At 39.0% G+C, this 18674-nt stretch overlaps 1 protein-coding gene across 4 annotated transcripts in view; it reads right to left on the bottom strand.

Annotated features, from left to right (window-relative positions):
- Positions 1 to 205: 205 nt before the first annotated feature.
- The window catches only part of ORC3 (origin recognition complex subunit 3), a 35301-nt gene continuing 16832 nt past the window's right edge, over positions 206 to 18674 (bottom strand). For 2 of the 4 annotated variants that reach the window (XM_068677995.1, XM_068677997.1), the window contains 11 exons: positions 18331 to 18464; positions 17769 to 17832; positions 14317 to 14433; positions 13367 to 13446; positions 9531 to 9664; positions 7392 to 7477; positions 6792 to 6889; positions 5750 to 5891; positions 2541 to 2657; positions 1381 to 1460; positions 206 to 348 (listed from right to left, as the gene is read on the bottom strand). In XM_068677995.1, coding sequence (XP_068534096.1) covers positions 243 to 348; positions 1381 to 1460; positions 2541 to 2657; positions 5750 to 5891; positions 6792 to 6889; positions 7392 to 7477; positions 9531 to 9664; positions 13367 to 13446; positions 14317 to 14433; positions 17769 to 17832; positions 18331 to 18464 — 1158 coding nt within the window. In that variant the 3' untranslated portion in view covers positions 206 to 242. Of the gene's footprint in view, positions 349 to 1380; positions 1461 to 2540; positions 2658 to 5749; positions 5892 to 6791; positions 6890 to 7391; positions 7478 to 9530; positions 9665 to 13366; positions 13447 to 14316; positions 14434 to 17768; positions 17833 to 18330; positions 18465 to 18674 lie in introns of those variants that run through there. The other 2 variants (XM_068677996.1, XM_068677998.1) reach the window with 2 other exon arrangements.

Below are 18674 nucleotides of genomic sequence, written 5' to 3' on the forward strand. Positions count from 1 at the left end.
CTGGCACACCACTACAGTATCTGGAACACGAGCAGCAATAGAGCAGCGCATTACGATATGGAGGCAGGGTGTTAAAAAACAACATTGTGACTGCAGTTCCTCCAGGCACTGGGAATGTAGCTCAGTGTTCAGTCAGCCTTGACTCGGACTCAGCTTGCTAAGTCAGTTAAGACTAGTTTAGTGGGAACACAGCCATCGCCCAGCGTTACAAAGAACAGCTTTATTAAGGTTCTGGTGGCACATTAACAGCCTCCCCATGTCAGCCTCGCCACGTGATCGGTTTTCTGCTTGCTGGGCTTGATGAAACCCAGGAGTTCCAGTTCCGAAACGGCTCGAATAAAACGAGCGCTGGACATGTCCGTCAAGGAAACTGAAGACACTTAATGACGATAACCAACACGGACACCATCATCTCCCAGAGGGGAAGATTGCTAAGTTATGGTAAGCATTGATTACACAAAACGTGTTGCGCACTAAAATTGTTAGAAAGAGCATGCCTGGCCTCCAGAAGCACAAATAATCTAAACAGTGTTTCTTTTTGCTACCTGAAAACAATGTGGCAACAAAGGAACATTCCTTTTCACTTGAAAAGAAGCTTTAAACCTTTGAAAATACTAATTTTATGTCTCTCTGAAGAATTTCCACTGATGTCCATTAACAAGAAAATGGGGAGCAAGATACTTCCACTGAGATTTTTGGGGGGGTTCATAGAACAGCAGAGGCACAGTGGCACAGCATCACCACATACACACTCATCCTCATACAGCTGTTCATCCCTGCGGCAGCACTACTGCTGTAGCCATGAGTTGTGGTTCCAGTGCCCGTCCTTCAGATCCTCTGAAGTGGGAATTAGGACCGAGCGAGAAGCAGGATGGATGTTTTGTGCAAGCCAGGAGCCTCAGCTCTGAGGTAGCAGAGCTCATGGTTTCTGCAGAGACTGCTTCATAAGCATTTCCTCTGCTAATGCTTTAATTGTCCCCATAAGAGTAAACTACCAACTCTTTCCATCTCCTCTCTAGGTCACAACTGTCCTGCCTCTTCCTCAGTAACGCTCTCTCCCTGCATAAGCAGATGTACCAACTCTCAGATGATTTAACTCAGAACAGCTGCTTCATCTTGTTTCAAGCTCCGTTGCTTCTATTTCAGATCCAAAACGCTCCTCTGGACAAAAGCTGCTCCCTTACCTCACCACTCCCAGCCCAACTATTTCACATGATCCGTTTCTGTGACTCTGCATATAAAAACTGCTTGAGCCACTTAACTAATCCAGGAAAAATAATACATCAGCACACAAAAAGCTGCATTTTAAAAATCCTGGTTCACTAATCCCATAAGCATTTGAACGTCAAATAAATTTAAGACCGAAGTGAGAAAGGATACTGGATAACATCATCCACCTGGTCTGAGGAAGGTGCATCTGCATTTGGTCCCTCAACTGCCGTCACCACAGTTGAGAAAGCCTAGAAAGGGCAAAGCAGCACAGATTTAACACATTTCATGAACAGGCAGAGCTGCATGTAAAATAACGAGCTCTGAGCTAATCACTGTCACTCAGGGGGAATGAGATCTCGGAACAGTAACTCTGACAATGTCAGTTTCACAGCAATCCAGAGAGCAAGCAAGGTTACACATTACCAGGGAAGGCACACAGAACGAAAGAAGGAAAGAAGGTGACTCCTTGAACTCACGACTACATTTTACATTCTAAATACACTTCTGGTTCCTGACCCGTTCTCAGAAAAAAATACAGAAAGCGAGACTCTGTAAACCATCTGGAAGAATTAAGCTGGCTGCAGAGAGATCTATAAAACTGAGTGACATCAGGAGGCTGGATAGGGATCTGAGGTGCACTTTCTCTTCCAATACACAAGCAAGGCAGGAGCAAATGAAGCACATTCAGAGAAGAGGGGTGTTCTGTGCACGGCATGTAGTGAAGCTGAACAATTCTTTCCCACAAGCTGCTGTGGTTCCTGAAAACTTGCACTGCTCAAGTAATCCAGTTAGACTTAATAAAATACAGAGAAAACATTCCAGATTAGGAAATAGTTGAACTAAAACATGGCTGTTGGGAAGTACTCGGAGAATGTATCATCTTGATGCACATTCTCTTCTTATACTGCCCTTTGGCCATGGTATGAGACAGGGTATCAGGCTTGACACTTTGCTCTTCCCTAGCATAAGGCATTCTGCCCCGAAGCCCCACACTTCAGTGGTGGCGCTTCCCTGTCTCCCTGAAAGTGTCATAAAATATTTAAAGGGGAAACAAGGTAGCTTTGCGAAGCGTAATGTCTGATCTGCAAATGTGAAACAGAAGAATTTCATCACGGAGTAACAATGCTGGAAATAAATGATTCACAGCAGGCGGGAGGGAGGACTCTGTGGGCTGGGGCTCTGGAGACGCCGTGTTCTTGTGCAGGAAGGACTGGGGCCGGCAATGAGTTGGTTGTTGAGGGGCACGCCACAAAAGCAGGCACACAGCAAATAGGTAAATCAGGAAAATACTGCGAGCAGCTGGAGGCACTGCTTGCATCCTTACGTACCTCTAGCCAATCAACAAGATTGATTAATCTGCCGCATTCCAAATGGAGCTTGTAGACTATGCATATGTCAGGGGCTTTATTAGAAATGCTTCCTCCATCGCTTCTCAAAGCTTGACTCTGATGAAAGACAAAGGCAGTAACCCCAGTCAGTTCTTAATCCTCAACAATCTATGAGGCTAGATAAAACATTGCACCAGGAAATTCACACAGTAAGTATTTTAACCAAATGTTCACTGTTCGTGTGTTTAGTGCTAAGTTGGTGGCGCAAAGAAATAAACAGAACAAAAAAAAAAAAAAGAAACACACTATTAAAAACAAACAAACCACAGCTCTCCTAGGTACTTCTCTCCTTGTGGTCCTTCTACCATTTTTTCTACTTATTCAAATGATTCTCTGCTTGGGCTTTTTCCTGTTTCTCTAGAGAGAAATATTCTGTTCTGTGGATTCAAGAAAAGAAACCTCTCATGATTAATCTCAGGCCTTACTATGTAAGGCCCTCATCCCCCCTCAGAAAGGAAAGTCTTAGCAGAAATCTGTCACATGGGCTAAAAACCCGAATTGTTTCATTCATCTCAGAGTTTTATCTTTGAAATGCAACAATCATTGCTCTGGCTTGAAACTCAACACCTACAAAGGCAGAAGTCTGATTTCTCATAAACTGTACTGTGTCAGGAAATCCAGGTCATCAGCACCAAACCATTTACTGTGTAAGTAAAACAAAAACCAAAAACCACTGGGGCTAGAAGAAAGTCTCCGCATGGCTGCAGAAATTTATGACATTTCACCTCAGTTCATAATTTTATTCAGTTTTCAGTCTCACGTACTCTTAAGAAGCCAGCTCCTGTAATAAAACAACTTTGGATCATTCCTTTCAGTTCCTAGAAATTTTTGCTAAAATGCTCTTATATGTCAGTAAAAATACACCAGCAAACATGCCAGACTTGAGAAGTCTATAAAGCCCTAGCGCCTAGTCCTACCTTCATAAATAAAAGCTTTTCAAGATAGGAAAGAAGGTTGGGCAAAACCCACAACTTTGCTCAGGAATCTTTAGCTTACGTTTTATCTGTATCAGTTCCTGCAATTTGTGAGGCTCATATTCAATAAAAAAAAGACCTCTCAGATGATCAAGTCCAACGCCGTTACTGTGCTACCAACTAGCAGGGGCGAAGTTATACCTTCTGGGTGATCTAGTGGCTCACCACTACCCACGGGGGTTGCCCCACACTTCTTTCCTCTCTGCTACCTCTCCTAACTCCACGGCTCCCAACCACTCACCTTGGTGCTAACTCTGGTGCTGCTGGACACTTAGCATTGAAACCTAATCCTTCAGATTTTGTTTTTAATGCCAGCCTAAAGCTTGTCCGTTCACAACCTGAATTGGCTTTGGAGAGCATCCAGCAAGTACCAGAGCAACTTCAGCTGTCCCTGGAAGGAAACTAGACTGAGAGGCAGGATGCAGCAGGGCTCACTCCTTGAGATCAATGTTACCCCACGGTCAAGAACAAAATTTGTGTGACCATCTAAACCCTGTGAAAATCCAAAAATGACATTTCCTTGAGTTGATACAACCCTAAGCAGTGACTTGCTGATATTCCAGGTTACAACTTGCTGTGTTTTCACGAGATCAGTGAAAACAGAATTGTACTTCTTTTTGTGTGCATTATTTTTTCAGGATAAGTATGCTCTTTGGTTCAGATTTAGCTAAATAAATAACCAGACTAGTCTTGTAAGAAATGCATCACATTATTAATCATTTGCTAGTACGGCACTGAAGCAGATCCTCTTCTGTCCTAGTCCTGTGGTAGGAACGGCTCTAAAAAACCTTGCTCTGGTCACATCCCAGGAAAATACAAGCCATACAGAAGTCACAGGTACAAGCAAGAAAAAGATTTGACTCACACGGGTTAAAATGCTAAGCAAGGTACTCAGCCAATACTGCTGCTACTAGAAACTATGTCAAAACCTTCACAATTTACTCAAACATCAAAAACATGTTGAAGTACGTCACAGAACAAAGTGCAGGATGGCAGAGGACTTTAAGTCCTGTCAGCTCATCAAAGAGAATACTCATTGAACACGTTAGCAGCTAGATTTTGCTGACTTTCCTGATCTTTACATTTTTTTTCTATAGCATAAATTAGTGATGTTCACATTAGGTTTCCTCAGTGGTAGCCCACTTGCTAACTGCCATTTTCACAAATCAGACCAAGCAATTTTAGACAAAGTCCTGCACACAGCAAAACCCTCATTCAAACAGAGGCACGGTGCCAACAAACCCAACACAAACTAGGCTGTGGATTTCAAAGACCGATCTTTATTAAGCTTGGTTTCTGGTAATTAAGTGTTGGCTCCGATTCAAGTACCACATAAACACACAGATACAGCTATAACCAATGCCTTCTTCAAAACTGAAATCATACTTTTTAAGAGAAATGTCAAGGCACAAGGATAACTCCAAGTAGCATACATATTCTATATGCTACAAGCTATATTCTATATGCTACAATCAAGGATAAACCAGAGAAATGTATGTTCACTCCTGTTCCAAATCGTGTGCTTCTCTTTTCTTCCCTTTCACAGCTCATCCCAGGAATTTGATACATGAAATAACTGGGGAAGAGGCTGTTTTTCTTCTCTAGAAAAAGGTCAGGCTCGGTAACAGGATCAATGACAATCCTTTTCTTGGGCTCAGGAAAGACAGGATGTCAATACACAACCGATATTGAAATTAATGTAAAAAGAAAAGGACTCAAATATGCTTGTATTTAAGCTATTGTAAATTTCCTCACTATGCCTTCACCTCACAGCAAGCCTACACAGTGAGGCCTCAGCACCAGCACTGCAAAGAAAGTCTCTGGAAAAAGCCTGACACAATTTTTTTCCCTTGGACACAGTCCTCCCATTCATAATGGAGGACAAAATGACTTTTCTGCTACATCCATAGAAGATCACAACTAGAACAGGCTCTGGAAAACAGCTTTCCCATATAAAACTCTTTCCATAATCAGCCTCTTTATTTCAGCCAGCCAGATTCCCTAGCTCTTAGCGAAGTCCCCAGTTGCTTATCAACACTGCCGTGCTGGTTCTCTGCAAAACATCTGAGCACGTGCCAAGCTTCATGAAACAGCAAAACTAAGACTTGAACATCATCCTCGTGTACAGCCTTCCGAAACTACTCCAGCTCTGCAAACAGCTCACTGGTTTCTTACCTTCAGGTAGGAGTATGGGTTATTCAGAGCCGTGTGAAGTGCAACCCTGGGGGCAGCGTTCAAGTGCTCGCGAAGAATGCTGGCTGTGTTGAAATACACTATCTCATGCAGCGTCTTGTGGTCTGCAGGAACAAGGTAATTTCTGAAAAAGCAACATGAGGTACAGGGCGAGGAAGGGAGATACAAGCTTTACCTTAAGGGAAAACAACAGAACTTTACTGCAGTCAGAGAGTACGATAATGTATTTCAACCAGTACTGACAAATCCCCCCCCCAAAAAAAAGATGAAAAGGACCGGAATCAATTTTTAAGCAGGGAAGTCAATAGTTAGCAACTCTGCATCTGAGGGATTTAACTTGGAATTCTAGCTGGGCCAGACAAACTAAAAAATAAGGGCATAAATGCTAACACCAGCTAGGTACTCTACTCCACAAATCCTACTGATCCATCTTGAGGCCATCTCTATCTTCATATTTGAAGCTTTTTTGGGGCACTTCTGTTAGCTTCTCTTCCCCCACCCATGCCAACACAGGCTTTCAACCTGCCACCTCCCTTCACTAAGGCTGCACAGTTAACAAGTGCCTTCATCTCTTACCCCACACACCCCAAGCCTTGCAAATTTTCATCCACAAAGCTGCCTCCAATACCTTATTTGCTATGCCTTACTTGCCAAAAATGGCTAGGATATCACACTTGGCATCTAGAGTTTCATAAATAGAACAGACCAGCAAAGATTAGAGTAAAAACCCTTGACTTTATTTCATAACGTACACCCAGCCCTCCCCTCAACTTCACTCTGCAGACAAAGTAAGTTTGTCAGTTTTTGTGCCAATTACTTCTAACCTATGGAAAACAGGTTGTATTATTTTTTTTTTCTAGAGTGGTCAAAGGAAGAATAATAAGGGGGAAAAGAAACAGCATGCTTCATACCACAGGGACTAAGACATAATTTTGACAAGATTATTCCCATGTTAACTTGTTAGCAAACTTTGTTTTAAGTTACGATGCAAACTAATGCAAGAATATAAAATAGAGAAGCTCACCTTACAACGCTGTCTATATAGTCAACAACTTCAAAACGAAGCATTTCAAACTTTGTCAGTTTCTTAGACCGCCTTGATTCCTTCAACTCCAACAAAGTCTTAAAAAAAAAAAAAAAAAAAAAAAAAAGTGGTGCATAAAACTACCTGGGAAGTAATTATTCTCTGGAGAACACAACGTATATGTTGAACATGTAGAATTATTTTTTGCTGGCATGTCTTCACTAATGATGATCCCAACTGTGATCGTGCAGCTATTTTTATTGAAGCCAGTGTATTCAGTTCTCATACTTGTAGGAGTTAGGTTAAATCTTCAAGCTTGAAGAAATGTGGGTTAGGCAGGGTGTAATTTACAAGTTTAACCCAAAAATACGAACTAATTTGCACTTTAAAATCCTAGTTTATGACAGATATTTGCTATTATTTTCTATTCATCAGGTAGGTCTGACATACATGATTGTTCCTATTCGTTCATTTTTAAGCAAAGTTATTATCCATAACTGTTAGGCAGAGCTCCAGCTGGCAGGGAAGAGCTAACCATGGACAAATACACCTTAAAGATTCAGTGAAGGAGCTAGTCAGTAAAGCCTATGTAGGCCTGACCTTCTGAAGATGATAAAGGTCTGTCTTCTTCTGGAGCTCCTTTTGTGACGATACGGACTCATCTTGTTCCTGGCAAGCTTCTGCTACTAGAACAAAAGGGAGATTTCACCTACAGATCACAGGTAAAGCTCCGACCAGCAGTAATAATCATGATCCATAAAAGCTTTCTGGTGACCTACATAGAATGAGCTGATATTTTACTGCTCTCTGAAGAGGTGTCAACATCATTAAAAATCCTCACTGTAATTCCCTTAGTAGGAACCGAAAAGATCTAACAGAAAACAGCAACAAAATTATCTTTTGTAGTTGGTGTTTCAAAACACATCAGTGAATAGGGCAGGACTGCAGACTGATGCCAAGTTTCAGCGTTACAGAATCTTGATTTGATCAGTATCTTGCAGGGCTGATCCATTTCTCCAGTTCTGGACAAAGAAAGCTGACTAGCTAGAACTAGTAACTTCAATTTTTATTGAAAGTTATGAAAATGCTCATGCCCATGGTATCAAGTAACTCTTCCCTAAAAGCTCTGAAACAGTACTAGGAACTGAAGTGATCATTAAAATGTACGTTTAAAAACAACCTCATCTTTTTCTCAAACACTCAACGTCAAGAGCACCCACATACAAGCACTCACTGCACAAGTCCTGGAAGATCTTTTCTTAACACATTCACTAATACATTTGCCAATTCACTCTTTCTTCTTCTGAAAAAATAAAGCAAAAAAAAAAACAAAAAAAAACAAACAAACTGATGCTATCAGAGCAACACCAAAACAGAAAGGCTTTTAAAAGACCTCCAGGTGAATGAGCAGCAGAGACTTACTATCTAGATCACTGGAATTTTATCTACTATTTGCATTTAGTTAAAGATTTCAAAACAGAGAACTTCCTCTCTTCACTGCTATAGTTAACTTGAGGTATTTTAAAAATCAAATCCTTCTGCTCAAAATAGACTGAATATATTTTCTTTCCTCAAGCCTCATGTTTTGCTATTTTCCAATTCATCAGGAAGTCTTGAGAAGATGGACTGTTTTTAGAAAACACACCACCACTAACACAATATTTTAGACTATCCATTCACCAGAAGGGAGATTTGGGTACCTAGTATTGTTGGCAGACTTCTGAAAACTTCTGCTAAAGATCAACACAACCAGAAATATACAGGAAGAAGTCACCTAACTCGGCAATCTTTTCATTTCAGGCTTATTTTAATTGCCCCACTCTTGCTTTTTGATAGTACCTTAAATCCTTTTTGAAAACGAAGATCATTCTTGTACTCATTAAGCTCTGTTTTAAAAACTTCTTCAAATCAATATTTGAAATCAATACTGCCCTTCTTTTTGCTTTAGAGTTCTGCACATCTCTGAATTCCTTGATTATTTTTTTTCCATTTTGATTTGATTTTATTTATTCCTTCAAGGTAGGAGTCCTAATAGTTTATCCAATACTTCTTTTATCCAATACTTCTGCATTTTAAAGTGTTTCTTTTCTAAATTAGATGAACCTTCCTGTTTTCCAATGCAGTTCAGATTCTTCAGTGCCAGCACCTTCAGTGACAAATACAGCCTCTTCAAAAAGATCACCACATTGCCATACCACAGCCCCGATACGTCCTCGTACCGTGAATAACCACATACAGGGGCTCAACAGGTTACAGCATGTCATCAGAGCCAGGACAACTGACAGTGGGTGTCCTTGTTTTCATACGAATCTAACTGAGGGCGCGGGTAAAATAACATCTATACAAAATATAGAAATATCTAAATCTGGATTAAATACTTTCCATAAGCAAGCCTGCTTCTACTTATCTTTCAAAATCTGTTTTTACTTGTTAAATGTTTTTAATGATTGCAACATCTGGTAAAATGCTCAGAATACACATATGACAGATTTAGTGAGTAATGTTTGCTGATCTGTCCAATTTCTTATCTTACATCACTCTTCTGTATTAGAAAAGCAGGAACCACAAACCAATAAAACAGAAGTGGCATATTCGTGCCTGTGTATTTAAAAACAACCCTGAAATGTTTGACAACTTGGTACAGTACGAGGATATACCACAGAAAATGATACCCATTTGTCCCATTATAGATCAGCTTCAATTTAATCTGCAAAGGAACGTATGATAATGCACACCCACCTTCTAGTTTCTGAAACTGGGTCAAGAACTCCTTCAACTTCTCTACTGTCTTATCAAACTCCTTTCCAGGAGATGACACAAGAATTTCCACACATTTTTGAAGCATGGTTACCAAATCACACTTATTCAACATCCTAAAAGACACAATTGTTGACACAGAATGATGAAGCGTCTTTCAATGTCCTTAGCTGGAAAAAAAAATGTTAACTTGAAAAAAAAAATCCTTTTAAAAGAGAAAGCCTCCAAAATTTCAAGCATTCAGTCTTGCTGTATTTTTTCTTGATGTCATTAAGAGAAACAAACAAACAAATCCACAACAATTCAACTTAGACAGATGTCAGAATGAGTTCTCAAACTAAATTTAAATTACTGCCTTCTCCATTTAATTGGTATGAATCTAGCCACTCCTAAAATCACAGATTCACTTAGGTTGGAAGGGACCTCTTGAGATCATCTAGTCCAACCTCCAGCCTAGCCTTTACTTAGCTTTATTTATTTATTAGGGCATTTTATAAATGTCACCATTTCAATGCTCAGTTTCATTCACAAGTTATCAAAGCAAGTTCTTAAGTGAACTGCAGAATCGGTCACTGCCCCAAGCCAGTATCTTTTCACATGCACTCCCATCACTTTTTCATGCAGTGCAAGAGATTCCCATCAACACACCCAGTGGTTCTGAACTATCTCACATTCCTAACAGCTGCGGTTACTAACAGCCCTACTCAGCTTATTCCTGTGCTTTTGCTTTGTCTTTAAGAAGCACAAAACAAAGATGCTAACAGTTTAAGGACTGCAGAAGACCGCAAAAACATGGATACACAAAGAAGGGACCATAACAAAGCAATGAAATGATGGGAGTAGGTCTCATGTTAGCTACCTAAACTTTGTCTCAGAGTTTCGAGGATGCATGAATGAGAGTCTAAGGTGGCTTTGTCAATGTCTGGAAGGACAACTGCAATTCAGGCTGCAGCTTTTGATTGGCAGTTGATTTTTATCTGATTTATGGTTATGGATTTTCACAAATCAATAGTTTATTTCAGATACATTAATTTTGTACAGAAAAGGAGCAAGAGCTAACAAAATGAAAAGGTGACCTTGAACACAGAAGAGTGGTCATTTATTTTAGTAACATTTTCCATTATTTATCTTAGTAGTATTATTCAGAAAGAACCTGCAAATTCTAGAAGAGTCTTGTCTTAGATACAAGAGCCTAGAGAAGAACTTACCTGGGCTATGAGGCCCAAACAACTGGCAAAAGGATGTTTTTTTATATATTGAGAAACAGAAAAGGCTCCCTTTCAGCTTTTTTTTTGTGCCTGAGATTACTGCAAGGTATTCCAGGTATCAGAGAAAGCTATTAAGCAAGGAAGATCATCCAGAGACATCCAGTAAATGTCTCTTATTACTCAGAGATGAGTTACGAAAGAGAAGAAAGGAAGCCAGGACAAAGTCCATAGAAACTCCCTCAGAATGCTGAAGCAAGGATCATCTGAAGAAGGGATAACAAGTGAACAGCAAAATGACGTGGAAGGGCAGAACCATGACAAGCAGCAGTACGTGCCCAATAACATCAACGATTAGAAGGCAAAAGTAGAGTACAGTATCAAGACAGAAGATAGGTCAGATCATCCTCAAAAGTTTTGTCACTTAAAATCTTGGCCAGATGTCCAAACCAGTTAGACCCCTAGAAATTAATGAAGTGAGACACACCAACATCTCTTAATTATCTTTCTTCTGATTGGACTGATTACCTGCTATACCTCACGCACTCTCCCTCTCCCTGTGATATTTTCAGGGCTCTAGAAAACTGGCTTAACATAGAGTCAGATTGCTGAAGTTAGATCACCTGAAAAAATAGTTTTGAGGACAGCACTTCTGGCTGAATTGAAGGGATAAAAGCAGTCTAAGAAAGGGCTGAAATAGAGAAAACCAACTAACCAAAAGCAAGAAAAAGGAACTAAGGGTAACTGAAAGCCCTTCATTCAAACATAATTTATGAAGAGAAGTGAGATGATGTTGCAAATTGAGAAATAAGCTGATCAAAATGTTCTCAATTTTTACTTCCTAAATGAAAAGAGATGCGCTCCGGAAAATATCAAAAAGAATAATGGAAGGGTGAACATATGGAATATCAATAGGTGGCAGGGCCCCTGGGAAAGCAGAGATATTAAGGAACAGTCAATAGCTTCCATAGGCAAGCATAGGAAGGTGAGGAGGAGATAGTGAGTAGAAGTACAAAGATCACATTTTATCGTTTTCTTCTAAGAGACAGCAGCACAATACGATGCAAAAAAAATCAGAGATGAGAAAATAAGTGTAAAACAGAGAAGGCAGTTAAAGAAAAAAACTGAAAGAAACACAGTCACAGCTAGAATTCTAAGTATTTTAAGGAATTATGTTGAAGGAGTTAAGAAAATAACAGAATTCCTGAATTAGAAAAAAAAATAAATAATAATTTATGAAAGCAATAACCCTGATCACTGCTATTTCTATTCTACCTTTTATTTTCTACCTGGTATTATCTATTCTACCCTGAGCAGTGGTATTTCTATCAGAACCTCCATACAGTGGGTACCAGGATGAGAGAAAAAGCAGGAGAGAGATAAAGTGGTAAGAACAAAGAGGGAGCAAGCCAGAATCTGATGGTAGTATCAACTAAGAGGCAGTGGAATTCAGAGTGGAGGAAAACAAATGAAACATAGGAGGAAAAAAGGGAGAGGCAAAAATGACCACGAGTTACTAGAGATTACCGAACAGACAGTACAGAAAAGCAGTGACACATTTGTAGACATGGGCTGATAAGTGATTGAGCCCTGTCAAGATTCAAGAGAGTCAGAAAAGAATTAAGAAGGAATGACTGCAGAGATGGCAACTGAAGCAAGTAATCCTTTCAGAGCAATGAGGGTAAAAATAGAGCAAAGTGATGGTGTGGGAGAGAAACTCAGTATGGCGAAGGTACAGGATGGAGGGAATGCTTATGAGTGTGAGCTCAGACAGCGATCCTCCACCCAACACTGACACGGTTTTTCTAAGCAGTTTTCCTGTCAGACATCAAACCTCACAAGGCCAGAGGCTGTTGCAGAGGCAGTTATGGTAACAAGTGTTGTATCAGCTCCTTGTGTGACAGAAACAATGCATTATTTGAATGAATGCAGCCATCAGGAAACAGTCATTTGCCATGATAAAGCATGTTCAGAAGTCAGAAACTTCAACACTGCAACTGGAAGGTTTTCTATTACGAAAATTGCCTTAGGTGACTTTTCTATTTTAAACACTGATGGACAATGCAAACATAGGCTCTCCTAAAATCCTAAGCTCACAACAGCACAAAAAATTAGCACAATCCCTGTACAAACTGGTAGACGTGCTTATGAAAAGGAAAAAAGCAGTAAATAAGAAAGGCCTCAACTACTCATTTGGAACAGATTCTCATTTTTAAGAATGGGTCACAATTTAGGCAAGCTAAAACAACTTTGTTGGTCAACTGTTAATAAGAAGGCCTTCAAAAACACAGCACAATAATGTATTGCAAGAATTTCTAACACAATCATACTTTAAAAGACAAAGTCCAACCGATGTTCTCATTCACACAAAGGCACCTTGATGCCTTTGGCACAATTACACAGGGCATAAGAGATTTTAGAATCTGGCTGGGTTTCACAGAAAACAGTAGGAACAGAAAATGAAAAAAGCCATTATACTTGCAAACAACCCCACAACTAGCTGCAAAGCTTCCAAACAGGTAGCATCCTCAGCTTCAAGTTCTCGGATAACAGATGACTGATATTCTATACGTGTACAGTGGTATTAAAACAAAATGGAAAGGAAAAAGTCACCTTGCTAGTTGAAGAAATGACTCATACTCCTCTGTCTCCCACACACGGTTTTCCAAACATGCACAGTGCAGCTCCCTGATCTGTTATGCGGAAGGTAAAGAAAGAATAACGTGTTTTTTTTTTTTTTAAACAAGCAAAGCAGTGGGGAACTCCTACAACAATCTTTTCAAAGTAACATGTAAAAACTCCTTTGGAGCTTGTTTCCCAGAGATGTAGAATGACCACAGCAGAAACTGAAATTATTTAGTACCTTACACAACTAATTTGCCAGAGTCTATATATATAAATCACTCTGTACCAGGTAACTGCAGAGACCAGAGAGGAACTTGAATCAAATGCCCTGGCTAAAACATCTCTTAAATCTCAAATACGGGGACAGTTCAATCCAATGTTGTAGTTAGGGCCAGACTCTAATAACAGTGTGTAATAGATTGAGAACTAACAGACAAATACACGTGCACAGAATATTTTTTTTTTTTTAGTGGAAGAAATTGCTTCGCATGAGAAGGTAGATTTAATGACATTAGAGCAATATGGCTATTAAGAACCATTATCACTGTTCACTTGCTATCATTTTTTGTACAGGTTGAAAAACTCAGTCTCATCCTCTGAATTTGACTCTTTTAGGTGGTAGAAGAGTACACATTGTCTGCAACACATACAGAGGGTTCCAGATGCGGGAAAGTCAACCTGCCAATTCTCTTGCTGATCTGTCCATCTGCCTCCTCCTACAAACTCCTTCCTGCTGACTGATGAAGTACCATCCCCACCACTAAAAATAAGACGTGCTGTTCCTCTCTGCCCATAATAAGAAAGAATCTGTCTCCATTTGGGAAGCAGAGGGCAAACCAGTAGAAGAGAACATATAGAGAAAGAGTAGATACTTGTTCAGATGCCATACCATGAAACAACAAAACATGCTTCACTAAAATGGAGTAACACTACCTCACCTGCTTGCCCAAAGGATACTTTGGAAGTGAAGACGTGAAAACATGAAGACATCTCAGAACTGGAAAATAATTTTCATGATAAACATTCAGGTCCTCCAGCAACTTCTGTACTGTTTCCTACAGTGACAGAATAATTGCTTTGTAAGTCATTCTGACAATCATTTGTTTAAAACTCTCACGAAGTACTTAAAATGACTCTTGGGTTTTGACATTCTGATGTGCTGTGACTTAAATCCCCAGTGTGAAATTACGACCACCATGTAGAAAAGTTCTATTTCAACAGTTCGCTGCAATCACGCTGCATATCTTAAACTTTACTTTCCTCTTCCATCTCACTGAAGAGTTGTTATTGATTAGCATTATTATCTTATCATTTGCAACTATATTTAGCTGTTGTTTGGCGTGTCATCTCACAACAAACAGGACTACACTTTTAATATGCACTGAGAAATTATATAGCTAAATTTATTCAAATCCTTGCTATTTGCATTTTTATATTACAAATACATTTAAAAATATATTTGTTACATTATGAGTGCTTCCTGTTTTTACTAGTGAGGTATACATAAAAAGAAAATTTCATAGGAAAACATTCTAGAGTTGCTGCTTCTATGTGCTCTTAAGTTGGCTTGCTTATTCATAGATTGAGATCTTCAGAAAAAAATAAATAAATCATGTATTAGGAAAAAGAAATTATGAACTCCTGCTATCGAATTTACCAGATCGCACCTCATTATCACTGACTTCCCTTGGAAGGATATGCAAGACTTCTGGAAAATCCTAGTAGCAATTTCTGGTAGCTGCATTTAAGTATTTTAGGCTCATTACATTTAAGTTCATGAATCAAAAAAATCTTCTCTCATCTGACTTCAAAGATCAAAAGAGAAAAACAGGGCTGTCTACATTTTTAGTACCATTTCCATCAACTCAGAACATGTTATTCCAAATGGAGAGGAAAAAAAACACAGAACAACAAAACAAAGAAAAAAACACACACCCAAGCCACTGAAATCCACTAAAGTTAAACTGAAAATACCTAAAACAAAAAACCACAACAATAACAACAAACCAACCAAACAAAAAGGGTATGTGCTCCTGGCAATACAAGGAAGACTGAAGTGGAAAGATGTAAGTATCTGTGTTACTTTCAGCCTGCTCTGTGATACATGTACTTGGTGCTGCAGAGAGCTTTCCAATGTTAAAAAAGGTTTGAGATGATAAAAAGCGTGAAGATGTTCCCGTAGACTTTTTATCTAAGGGTCTAAGGGTATCTAAGGGTCTAAGGACCCTTTTTTTAAGGGTCATTGGTTTAACAATTATTTAAACGTCTTCCAAGTCCCTAAGACAGACATTTGTAAGTTTATAGTTAGATTCTAAGCAGGATCATTAAAAGAAAAAAAATCTTCACCATAAGAAAGCTGAGAGAAGGTAACGAGTTCTGTTTTATGCTGCTAAATCAATCTTATTCCCTCAAACTGCGAGCATTATAGCATCTATACTTCCCTCATCTGGTTTCTCAGGTCAAAACTGATGAGGTTACATAAATTAAAACACAGTAAGACTACATATTTTGCCAAATAACAGAGTGGAAAGACATAGTCTGTTTCCCTCCTTATTTCTGTTCTAGAAGAGGTTGAAAACATTATCAGAAGGCCACACAACATACTTTCCATATAGATCGACATATTTACATAATTTTAAATGAAATTTGCCATGAAAACTTTCAGACAACATTGTAATTAATTAGGATGTAAAACTGCCGAGAGAAAATGCATTTAAACCCAGATTGTTTTAAATATGTTGAACTCCTCCCTAAATTACAAAAAAAAAAAAAAAAAAAAAAGTGGTAACAACATGGAAAGGAAATGCAGCTGTTTGGTTGCTAAGCCTGAACAGCAAGTTTACCTAGTCCTGAACGTGAACAGTAAATTTATAAGAAGTACAATTAAATTTATAAGCAGGTAACACTATCAGCTTGGCAATGCAGTAACAGTTCTACTGCTATAGCAGAGACTAGAACTAGTGCCTTAAGGTACAATTGGTTGGGAGCATCATGTGCACATAAACACAAGAATTCCAACTGTTTTTTCCCAAACTTCCATGGTGGGAATGGACTTACAAAATAAGGGATACATTATACTTTTTGAACATACTGATGGGTATTAAAATTTAAAAGTAGCAGCCCATTAAATGGTGTTTGTTTAAAGAAACAGCCACTGCTGCTCATTCCCACTCCTTCCTTCTTCCGTTCCTGTTATTTCAGCAGAAGCATTTATGCACCTGCAGAGGGAACAGGCTGGGGAAATTATTCTGCAGAAACAAAACAGCAGAAAAAATCCACATTTTGGGGTGGTTTTTTTTTTTTTGGTCAGGTTACTTTAAGTTGGATTATTTCTCTGATTATATTCATGGTGCAGCCATGCAAGCTGTTGTGCTGGCACATCTGCTGAGGTGTGAATAAACAGCATGGAAACAGCAATAGCTTAAGCTATTTTTGACACTGAAGACTGCAGATCATAAAATCCCATATAAATCATCTTTAGCCTTGACTACTAGAATTGCATTGCACTCACAAATTTGTCTGCTCTCTTCCAACCATTAACAACGTTCTTCACATCTGAAAAAGTTCTTACAGACCAGGACAACCTGCTAGGATACATTAACACAATCACAGAACAGTTTGGGTTGGAAGGGACCTTAGAGATCATCCAGTTCCAACCCCCCTGCCATGTGCAGGGACACCTCCCACTACACCAGGTTGCTCTAATAATAATAGCCTTATCTCTGGTCGTACCATTTGCCTGACAGGTTAGCTGTACTTGAGGTGAAGTTAAGAGAAATGCATCTACAGGGAGTGGTTCAGCTAATGATAATTACAAACACTTTTACTGTATGATGAATTCCTAAAGTGCTCGCAACAATAGTAGTAGCCTGACTTTAATCACTTGACAAACCTCCAGATAAACATGCAACAAAGTTTTAATCCTGTACAACATCTAGTGTGAATGTGCACCTTGGGACCCAGTCTGCCCTACTGAATTCAATCAGAGACTACGGAAGGGTAAAAGCTCATGAAGTAACCTCTGTGATTACTTACTCATTCTTCAACCACTGCACTCTCAGTCTGAGTAAGCATTAAAAGACCAGGCCATAAATAAACCTTGTAGCCTTCTTTTTAAGCACTTTTATTTCTACACATAGCTAAAAGCTGACGTAAGAAAAGCTGTGCAGCTTGATATAAAGGTATAACTTTATACCCAGAAAGCCTAGAGATTTCAAATTTTGACTTGTGGATTCTCATTCTCCATTACTGGATATGAAGCACAGTATGCACTGTACAAAAAACGTTTTACAGATCTGTACATCTTAACCATGTAATTTATTATCTTTCACATAAGCCAATACATTTGGAAAGTTACTTTTGCTCTCCAAAGACATTCTTAACATTTTACCTTTAAGAAACCGTCTGTTGTCAGCAGTGCAATCTGCTTCTCTGATGTTTGATTTTCCACGTACCTGGATGGCAAGGAAAAACAGGAGCATAAAAAATATGATGTAAATTATGCTTAAAAGGTCATAAGGTTAAAAATTTCAAAATGTTTATGCTAATATAAGGATTTACTTGAAAAGATTCAAAAAGGGACAGCCAGATCCCAGCAAGTTGAAAAGCCATAACTAAACCCAAGAGATTATGCTCCGTATCAGCTTAACAAGTTGCGAAGTGATTTATGGTTATTTGCCATAATAGCCTGTTTCTGTATTAAGTACAAGAGGAAAAAAAAAAAAGTCCAAATGATGCAACAGATTGCAAACCACATAAGCTGTACTCTCCATACCAGATGATAAAGGGTTCCTGAAAATATTTGGAACTGTCCTCCTTTTGAAGAATTTACCTTTGTTATACAAACATATGCTCAAGTAGCCTACAGTTATTGGTTAAGCTTATAGATAACTTTTACCTTTTCCAATGCTGACTAAAATGTGAGCGTCCCAAAATTTATTTCCCCCTCTTACCTTCTAAAAGAAGGCAGCCTTCGAATGTTTTCACACTGATTATGTGATAAAGAATTTATTCTCTTCTTTAATTCTTCTTGATGGCAACACAGTACACTAAGAGGCTGGGTATAGAAATGCTCCACAATGCAGAGCTGAAAAAAGCAAGAACCAGTGACGTTAATAAAATTCATCCTCCCTGCTATGTCTACCTTTTAAGGCTTTCTTAATCCCTACAGTGCATATTCTATAATGGTAGTAATGGCATTACTTTAAAAAAAATTCATTACAGTTCGTATATATTCCGCAACTCACGTCACTACACCACACTGATTATTCAGCTTTAAATACAGTCATGTAACCAC

This window comes from Anas acuta, chromosome 3 (assembly GCF_963932015.1).
Source record: "Anas acuta chromosome 3, bAnaAcu1.1, whole genome shotgun sequence".
Classification (NCBI taxonomy): domain Eukaryota; kingdom Metazoa; phylum Chordata; class Aves; order Anseriformes; family Anatidae; genus Anas; species Anas acuta.